Source organism: Tinamus guttatus, unplaced genomic scaffold (genome assembly GCF_059628265.1).
Source record: "Tinamus guttatus ecotype Peru unplaced genomic scaffold, ASM5962826v1 Tinamus_guttatus_pri_ptg001146l, whole genome shotgun sequence".
NCBI classification, from domain to species: Eukaryota; Metazoa; Chordata; class Aves; order Tinamiformes; family Tinamidae; genus Tinamus; species Tinamus guttatus.
The window spans coordinates 101467-111036 of record NW_028289680.1 but is presented as its reverse complement, the minus strand read 5'-3'; the positions used below and the strand labels follow the sequence as shown (position 1 = coordinate 111036).

The window sequence follows — 9570 nt, the reverse complement described above, 5'->3', positions numbered from 1 at the left end:
ATCCCATCCCAAGGATGCCCTGGATCCCATTGCCCTGCGCATCCCATCCAAAGGATGCTGCAGATCCCATTGCCCTGTGCATCTCATCCAGGAGATGCTCCCATTCCCACTGCCCTCATGGCCCTGCATCCCGCTGGGATGATGCTCTTTCCCCACCATCCTTCCTCCCTCTGCATCCCACTGGATCGTGGCTCTGCTCCCCGTGGTACCCAAGGAGACTCTGCAGAGGGTGGACGTGTGGACGTGTGGATGGATGCACGGATGGATGCATGCATGGACACGCAGCTGCACAGATGGATGCATGCATAGATGGATGCATGGATGAACATGCAGACAGACACACGGCTGCAGGGATGCATGCATGGATGGATGCACGGATGGACACATGGATGCGCCGATGGACTCGCGCATGCCACGAACCGCAGCCGCTTGCAGCGATCGGAGGCACCTGGTCTGTGCGGAGGCTGCAGCCTCGCAGCAACGATGCTTTAATGGGGCTGCAGGAGGAGAGTGGGGAGGGGGCAGAGGCAGGGCCAAGGGGGGTCTTGCACTGGGGTCTTGCAATGAGGTCTTGCAACGGGGTCGTGCAATGAGGTCTTGCAATGGGGTCGTGCAATGAGGTCTTGCAATGGGGTCGTGCAATGAGGTCGTGCAACGCGGTGTTGCAATGGGGTCGTGCAACGCGGTGTTGCAATGGGGTCGTGTAATGATGTTTTGCAATGGGGTCGTGCAATGAGGTTTTGCAACGGGGTCGTGCAACGCGTTGTTGCAATGGGGTCGTGCAACGCGATGTTGCAATGGGGTCGTGCAATGAGGTCTTGCAATGGGGTCGTGCAATGGGGTCGTGCAACGCGGTGTTGCAATGGGGTCGTGCAACGTGGTGTTGCAATGGGGTCGTGCAATGACGTTTTGCAATGGGGTCGTGCAATGAGGTCTTGCAACGAGGTCTTGCAACGGGGTCGTGTAATGACGTTTTGCAACGGGGTCATGCAATGAGGTTTTGCAGCGGGGGTCTTGCAACGGGGCCATGCAATGGGGATTTGCAACGGAGTCTTGCAGCGAGGCCTTGCAGCGGGGCCGTGGGCTCAGCGCGGCAGCGCGCGGAGCTGGTAGACGGGCGGGATGGTGCCGAAGCCGCGTTCGCGCGGCGCCGTGCTGAGCTCCGCCGGCGGCACGAGCGGCTGCAGGCGGAAACGCTGCAGCACCGACGTGAGGAAGAGGAAGAGCTCCATGCGCGCCAGCGCCTCGCCCAGGCAGATGCGCTTCCCTGCGGGAACGGCGGCGTCGGAGCGCGCGGCGGCACCGGAGCGGGCGCCGGCGCCGGCACCTACCGGACGAGAAGGGCACGAAGGCCTCGTTCTTCTTGAAGCTGCCGTCGGCGCCCAGGAAGTTGCCGGGGTCGAAGGCGTGCGGGTTGGCGAACATGGCGGGGTCGTTCAGCGCCGTGCTGAGCAGCGGGTACACCTCGGTGCCCTGCATGGTGCGCGTTCAGCGGCGGGCACGGTGCCCGGGGGCACGGAGGGGCGTGCAAGAGAGCGGCGTGCAAGAGGGGCGTGCAAGGGAGCGACGTGCAATGGAGCAACTTGCAAGAGTGCAGCGTGCAAGAGCAGTGTGCAAGGGAGCGACTTGCAAGAGTGCAGCATGCAAGAGAGTGACTTGCAAGAGCAGTGTGCAAGGGAGTGACTTGCAAGAGTGCAGCGTGCAAGAGAGTGACTTGCAAGAGCAGTGTGCAAGGGAGCAACTTGCAAGAGTGCAGCATGCAAGAGCAGTGTGCAAGGGGGCGACGTGCAAGAGTGCAGCGTGCAAAGGAGAAGCGTGCAAGGGAACAACTTGCAAGAGTGCAGCGTGCAAGAGCAGTGTGCAAGGGAGCGACTTGCAAGAGTGCAGCATGCAAGAGAGTGACTTGCAAGAGCAGTGTGCAAGGGAGCGACTTGCAAGAGTGCAGCGTGCAAGAGAGTGACTTGCAAGAGCAGTGTGCAAGAGAGCGACTTGCAAGAGTGCAGCGTGCAAGAGCAGTGTGCAAGGGGGCGACGTGCAAGAGTGCAGCGTGCAAAGGAGAAGCGTGCAAGGGAACGACTTGCAAGAGTGCAGCGTGCAAGAGCAGTGTGCAAGGGGGCGACGTGCAAGAGTGCAGCATGCAAGAGAGTGACTTGCAAGAGCAGTGTGCAAGGGAGCGACTTGCAAGAGTGCAGCGTGCAAGAGCAGTGTGCAAGGGAGTGACTTGCAAGAGTGCAGCGTGCAAGAGCAGTGTGCAAGGGAGTGACGTGCAAGAGTGCAGTGTGCAAGAGCAGTGTGCAAGGGGGCGACGTGCAAGAGTGCAGCATGCAAGAGAGTGACTTGCAAGAACAGTGTGCAAGGGAGTGACTTGCAAGAGTGCAGCGTGCAAGAGCAGTGTGCAAGAGAGCGACTTGCAAGAGTGCAGCATGCAAGAGAGTGACTTGCAAGAGCAGTGTGCAAGGGAGCGACTTGCAAGAGTGCAGCGTGCAAGAGCAGTGTGCAAGGGGGCGACGTGCAAGAGTGCAGCGTGTAAAGGAGAAGCGTGCAAGGGAACGACTTGCAAGAGTGCAGCGTGCAAGAGCAGTGTGCAAGGGAGCGACTTGCAAGAGTGCAGCATGCAAGAGAGTGATTTGTAAGAGCAGTGTGCAAGGGAGTGACTTGCAAGAGTGCAGCGTGCAAGAGCAGTGTGCAAGGGGGCGACGTGCAAGAGTGCAGCGTGCAAAGGAGAAGTGTGCAAGGGAACGACTTGCAAGAGTGCAGTGTGCAAGAGCAGTATGCAAGGGGGCGACGTGCAAGAGTGCAGCATGCAAGAGAGTGACTTGCAAGAGCAGTGTGCAAGGGAGCGACTTGCAAGAGTGCAGCGTGCAAGAGCAGTGTGCAAGGGGGCGACTTGCAAGAGTGCAGCGTGCAAAGGAGAAGCGTGCAAGGGAACGACTTGCAAGAGTGCAGCGTGCAAGAGCAGTGTGCAAGGGGGCGACGTGCAAGAGTGCAGCATGCAAGAGAGTGACTTGCAAGAGCAGTGTGCAAGGGAGCGACTTGCAAGAGTGCAACATGCAAGAGCAGTGTGCAAGGGAGTGATGTGCAAGAGAGTGCAGCGTGCAAGGGAGAAGCGTGCAAGGGAGTGACGTGCAAGAGAGCAGTGTGCAAGGGAGAAGTGTGCAAGGGAGTGACGTGCAAGAGTGCAGCGTGCAAGAGCAGTGTGCAAGGGAGCAACATGCAAGAGAATTGTGCAAGGGAGTGGTGTGCAAGAGTGGCATGCAATGGAACTGAGTGCAAGAGAAGTGTGCAAGTGAGTGGCATGCAAGGGAGTGGTGTACAAGAGTGGTGTGCAAGGAAGAGGCGTGCAAGAGAACAGCATGCAAGGGAAATGTGCAAGGGAGTAGTGTGCAAGAGAGGTGTGCAAGACAGCAGTGTGCAAGGGAGCAGCATGCAAAAGAGCACGAGCAAGAGCACAGCGTGCATTGGGGCTGCATGGTGCAAAGGGGCAGCGTGCAAGAGTGCAGCATGCACAGGGGTAGCGTGCAAGGATGCGGCGTGCCCAAGAGCAGGCCAGGGAAGCGTGCAAGGAGCAAGCGTGCAAAGGGTTGGCGTGCGGCTGGTGGCGTGCACGGGCCCCGGGGCAGGCTGAGGCAATGTTTGGAGGGCGACGTGCACGGGACAAGGTGCACGGGGACATGGGGACAGCGCTCGGGGACAGTGCTCGGGGCCAGGACAGGGTGCACGGGAGCGAGCAGCACGTGGGCAGCTTGTGCAGGGGCAAAGTGCACGGGGCGAGAGCAGCGCGGCGTGCACGGCCATGCGGCGTGGGTGCAAGGAGCGCGTGTGCAGGGAGCAAGCATGGAAGGAGCAAGTGTGCAAGGAGCAAGCATGCAAGGAGCAGCCTGCAAGGAAAAGTATGCGAGGAGCAGGCATGCAAGGAACAATTGTGTAAGGAGCAAGCATGCAAGGAGCAAGTGTGCGAGGAGCAGGTATGCAAGGGGCAGCGTGCAAGGCACAAGTGTGCAAGGAGCAGGTGTGCAAGGAGCAACCATGCAAGGGGCAGCGTGCATGGAAAATGTGTGCAAGGAACAGGTGTGCAAGGAGCAAGCATGCAAGGGGCAGTGTGCAAGGAAAAGTATGCGAGGAGCAGATGTGCAAGGCACAAGCATGTAAGGGACAGCATGCAAGGAACAAGTATGCAAGGAGCAAGCATGCAAGGGGCAGCACACATGGAAAATGTGTGCAAGGAGCAGCATGCAAGGAGCGAGCATGCAAGGCACAAGTGTGCAAGGCATAAGAGAGCAAGCCTGCAAGCCACAAGCATGCAAGGCACAAGTGTGCAAGGTGTGAGCGTGCAAGGCATAAGAGAACAAGCCTGCAAGGAGCAGCATGCAAGGAGCAGCATGCAAGGAGCAAGTGTGCAAGGTGTGAGCATGCAAGGCACAAGTGTGCAAGGGACAGCGTGCAAGGCATAAGAGAGCAAGCTTGCAAGGAACAAGCCTGCAAGGGGTAGCATGCAAGCCACAAGCATGCAAGGAGCAAGCCACAAGCATGCAAGGAGCAGCGTGCAAGGAGCAGCATGCAAGGAGCAAGCGTGCAAGGAGCAGGTATGCAAGGTGCAAGTGTGCAAGGTGCAGTGTGCAAGGCATAAGAGAGCAAGCTTGCAAGGAACAAGCCTGCAAGGGGTAGCATGCAAGCCACAAGCATGCAAGGAGCAAGTGTGCAAGGAGCAGCATGCAAGGAGCAAGCGTGCAAGGAGCAGGTATGCAAGGTGCAAGTGTGCAAGGGGCAGTGTGCAAGGCATAAGAGAGCAAGCTTGCAAGGAACAAGCCTGCAAGGGGTAGCATGCAAGCCACAAGCATGCAAGGAGCAAGCCACAAGCATGCAAGGAGCAAGCATGCAAGGAGCAAGCGTGCAAGGTGCAAGCGTGCAAGGCGCGAGCGTGCAAGGCGCGGGCACGCACCTTGGGCAGCAGGTAGCCGCGGAAGAGCGTGTCGCGTGTCACCATGTGGGGCACGTCCATGGGCAGCAGGTCGCTGACGCGCTGCACCTCGTGGATGACGGCGTCGGTGTAGGGCATGCGCGCGCGGTCCTCCACGGCGGGCGCGCGCGCGGTGCCCACCACCCGTGCAATCTCCTCCTGCACCTTCTCTGCAAAGCGGGGGGTCAGGGTAGGACCCCCCCCGCCGCTGCCATAATGTCCCCTGCCCTGTCCCCACCCCTCCTCGTTGTCACCTTGCACCTCGGGGTGCTTCATGAGGAACAGGAAGCCGAAGCGCAGCGTGGAGCTCACGGTCTCGGTGCCGGCGAAGAAGAGGTTGAGCGTGGTGAGCTCCAGGTTGCGCTCGGTGAACTCCGAGCCCGGCTTGTCCTTGTCCTTGCGAAGCGCCAAAAATGGGGAAAATGGCACCAAAATGCCCTGGAGGGGAGGGGGTTTTTGCAGGCGCTCCCACCCACCTTCTCCATCTGCAGGAGGAAGCAGTCGATGAAGTCGCGGGGGGCGGCGGGGTCGAGCGTGTCGCGGTTTTGCCGCACGCGGCGGGCGACGAAGAGCCGCATGCGCTCGAGCAGCCGCGAGATCGTGCGGTGGGGCCCGGGCAGCAGCTCCAAGAGGCCGTTGCTCATGTCGTGGAACTGCGGCGTGCAAAGAGGCACCGCATGCATGCGCATGCAGCGGTGCCTCCCGCCGCACGTGCATGCATGGGCGCTCCTTGCATGCGCCTGTGCGTGCAAGCGCGCAGCCACCCATGCAGCCGCATGCGCATCGATGCAATGGTTCAGCTGCCCATGCAAGCAGCTATGCACCTGCCCATGCACCTGCATGCTTGTGCATGCAACCGTGCGCCGATGCAACCGTGTGCCGATGCATCCGTGCCTCTACGCAACTGTGCACCAATGCAAACCTGTCCCGTTGTAAGCCTGCGCCAATGCACCAATGCAATCATGCGATGATGCAATCGTGCATGGATGCAGCCGTGTGCTGATGCGCCTATGCACGCATGCACCAATGCAACTGCATTCCAATGCATCCATGCGCTGATGCATCCATGTGCTGGTGCACCCATGCAATGATGCACCAAAGCAAACACGTGCTGAAGCAACTATGCACGATGCATCCGTGCACCATTGCAACCATGCAGCGCTGCACCCATGCAGCACTGCACCTGCATGCGCGCCCACCTGCGCCCGGGGCGTGCTGATCTCGCGGAAGATCTCGTTCATGAGCTGCAGCATCTCCTGGAATTCCTTGTCCTCATAGTCGAAGCGGTTGCCGAAGACGATGGAGCAGATGACGTTGGACACCGCCTGGCTCAGCAGGTACGTGGGGTCGAAGGGCTTCTCTGCGGGGACAGCGGGTCGGGTTCGCGCGGCCCCACATCGGGACCCGCCGCGGGACCCCCCGTGCCCACCTTGGGTGCGCTGCAGCTCGCGCAGCAGGAACGTGGCCTCCTCCTGGATGCGCTCCTCGATGGTGCGCTTGCCCATGCCGAAGTCGCGCAGGACGGTGAGCGAGAAGCGCCGCAGCTGCCGCCAGCGCTCGCCGTTGGCGAACACCACCCCTGCGAGGCCAAGCGCGCCCGTGTGAGCACCGCGAGCGCTGCAGCACCCTGCAGCAACCTGCAAGCATCTGCAATGCCCTGCGAGTGCCTGCAATTGCCCGCAACCACCTGCAACCCCCTGTGAGCGCCTGCAACCCCCTGCAACCCCCTGCAAGCGTCTGCAACCCCCTGGGAGTGCCTGCAAGTGTCTGCAACCCCCTGCAAGCGCCTGCAACCCCCCTGTAAGTGTCTGCAACCCCCTGCAAGCATCTGCAACCCCCTGTGAGTGCCTGCAACCCCTTGCAAGTGTCTGCAACACCCTGCAAGCGCCTGCAACCCCCCTGTAAGTGCCTGTAACTCCCTGCAAGTACCTGCAACCCCCTGTGAGCACCTGCAACCCCCTACAAGCATCTGCAACGCCCTGCAAGCATCTGCAACCCCCTGCGAGTGCCTGCAACCCCCCCTGTAAGTGCCTGTAACTCCCTGCAAGCATCTGCAACCCCCTGCAAGCGCCTGCAACCCCCCTGTAAGTGTCTGCAACCCCCTGCAAGCATCTGCAACCCCCTGTGAGCACCTGCAACCCCCTGTGAGCGCCTGCAACCCCCTGCAAGCGTCTGCAAGCGTCTGCAACCCCCTGGGAGTGCCTGCAAGTGTCTGCAACGCCCTGCAAGCGCCTGCAACCCCCCTGTAAGTGCCTGTAACTCCCTGCAAGCACCTGCAACCCCCTGTGAGCACCTGCAACCCGCTGCAAGTGTCTGCAACGCCCTGCAAGCGCCTGCAACCCCCCTGTAAGTGCCTGTAACTCCCTGCAAGCACCTGCAACCCCCTGTGAGCACCTGCAACCCGCTGCAAGTGTCTGCAACGCCCTGCAAGCGCCTGCAACCCCCCTGTAAGTGCCTGTAACTCCCTGCAAGCACCTGCAACCCCCTGTGAGCACCTGCAACCCGCTGCAAGAGCCTGCAACTCCCTGCAAGCGCCTGCAACCCCCCTGTAAGTGCCTGTAACTCCCTCCAAGCACCTGCAACCCCCTGTGAGCACCTGCAACCCCCTACAAGCATCTGCAACCCCCTGCAAGCATCTGCAACCCCCTGCAAGTGACCGCAACCCCCTGTGAGCGCCTGCAACCCCCTGCAAGCATCTGCAACCCCCTGCGAGTGCCTGCAACCCCCTGCAAACGTCTGCAAGCATCTGCAACCCCCTGGGAGTGCCTGCAAGTGTCTGCAACCCCCTGCAAGCATCTGCAACCGCTTGTGAGCGCCTGCCAGTGTCTGCAAGCTCCTGCAACCCTCCGGGAGTGCCTGCAAGCTCCTGCAAGGCCCTGTGAACACCTGCAAGTTCCTGCAATTGTCTCCAACCCCCTGCAAGGCCCTGTGAACACCTGCAAGCTCCTGCGAACACCTGCAAGCTCCTGCAATTGTCTCCAACCCCCTGCAAGCCCCTGTGAACACCTGCAACCTCCTGTGAACACCTGCAAGCCCCTGCAAGTGTCTGTAAGCATCTGCAAGGCTCTGTGCATGCCTGCAAACTCCTGCAAGTGTCTCCAACCCCCTGCAAGGCCCTGTGAACTCTTGCAAGCCCCTGCAACCCCATGCAAGCCCCTATGAAGACCTGCAACCCCCTGCAAGCCCCTGTGAACTCCTGCAATCCCCTGTGAACTCTTGCAACCCCCTGCAACCCCCTGCAAGCCTCTGTGAACTCCTGCAAGTCTCTGCAAGCCCCTGTTAACTCCTGCAAGCCTGTAAGAACTCTTGCAACCCCCTGCAAGCCCCTGTGAACTCCTGCAACCCCTGCAAGCCCCTGTGAAGTCCTGCAAGCCCCTGTGAACTCTTGCAAACCCCTGCAACCCCCCTGCAAGCCCCTGCAACCCCCTGCAAGCCCCTGTGAACTCCTGCAAGGTCCTACAAGCCCCTGTGAACTCCTGCAAGCCCCTGTGAACTCTTGCAAGGCCCTGCAAGCCCCTGTGAAAACTCCTGCAAGCTCCTGTGAACTCTTGCAATGCCCTGCAAGCCCCTGCAACCTCCTGCAAGCCCCTGTGAACTCCTGCAAGGTCCTGCAAGCCCCTGTGAACTACTGCAAGCCCCTGCAAGCCCCTATGAACTCCTGCAAGCCCCTGTAAACTCTTGCAAACCCCTGCAACCCCCTGCAAGCCTCTGTGAATTCTTGCAAGGCCCTGTGAACTCTTGCAAGCCCCTAAAACCCCCTGTGAACTCTTGCAAGTCTCTGCAAGCCCTGTAAACTCCTGCAACCCTCTATGAACTCTTGCAAGCCTCTGCAAACCCCTGCAAGCCTCTGTGAACTTCTGCAAGCCCATGAGAACACTTGCAACCCCCTGCAACCCCTTGCAACCCACTGTGAAGGCCCACGAGCTCCCACAGCAGCGCCGCGGTTGCAAACCGTATTCCTGGAAGAAATCGTTCAGCGTGGGCATCTGCGCGCGGCCGCCGAAGGCCTCGGCCTGCTCCACCAGCGCCTCGCGCACGGCCGCGTGGCCGCACAGCACCACGACCGGCTTGCTGCCCATGTACACCGTGAACACGGGGCCGTAGGTGGCACGGAGCTGCGGGGACAAGGGACAGCGTGGGGACGTCCCCGCGGACGCCGGGGCAGCCCCCTTGGAACGGCGGGAATGCGGCTTTGCAATGGGAACAGCTGCATGGGGGAACATCTGGCGCGGGAATGTCCGGAGTTGGAAAGGGGAATTAGGAAGGGAAATAGGGGAGAAAAGGATAGTGGTGTGAAAAAGCTGGAGCGTTCCGGAAAAAAAGGGGTTCTAGGCCAGGAAAAGGGGGCACTAGCTCAGGGAAATCTGGAATCTGTGCAAGAAAAATGGGTTCTAACTTGGAAAAAGTGCATCTAGTGTGGAAAAAGCTGGAAGTCATGGGGGAAAAGGAGGTTCTAGATTGGGGAGATCTGGGATATATGTGGGAAGATGAATGCATGTGGGAAAAATGGGTCGTAGCGTGGGAAATGTGGAGCCTTGCAGGAAAACCTTGCAGGAAAAAAAGGGGTTCTAGCATGGGAAAAACAGGTTCTAGCATGGGAAAACCTGGAATAT

General features: G+C 60.0%; 1 protein-coding gene across 1 annotated transcript; it reads right to left on the bottom strand.

The window, feature by feature from the left end:
- Positions 1-1082: 1082 nt before the first annotated feature.
- On the bottom strand, positions 1083-9054 carry LOC104571540 (cytochrome P450 2G1-like). Its single transcript, XM_088538670.1, has 8 exons — positions 8910-9054; positions 6387-6536; positions 6157-6317; positions 5434-5610; positions 5212-5353; positions 4940-5127; positions 1332-1473; positions 1083-1267 (listed from the first exon to the last, which is right to left on the bottom strand). The coding sequence occupies exons 1-8, from the start codon at positions 9034-9036 to the stop codon at positions 1086-1088; spliced, it is 1269 nt and encodes a 422-aa protein (XP_088394796.1). The 5' UTR covers positions 9037-9054; the 3' UTR covers positions 1083-1085.
- Positions 9055-9570: the final 516 nt, after the last annotated feature.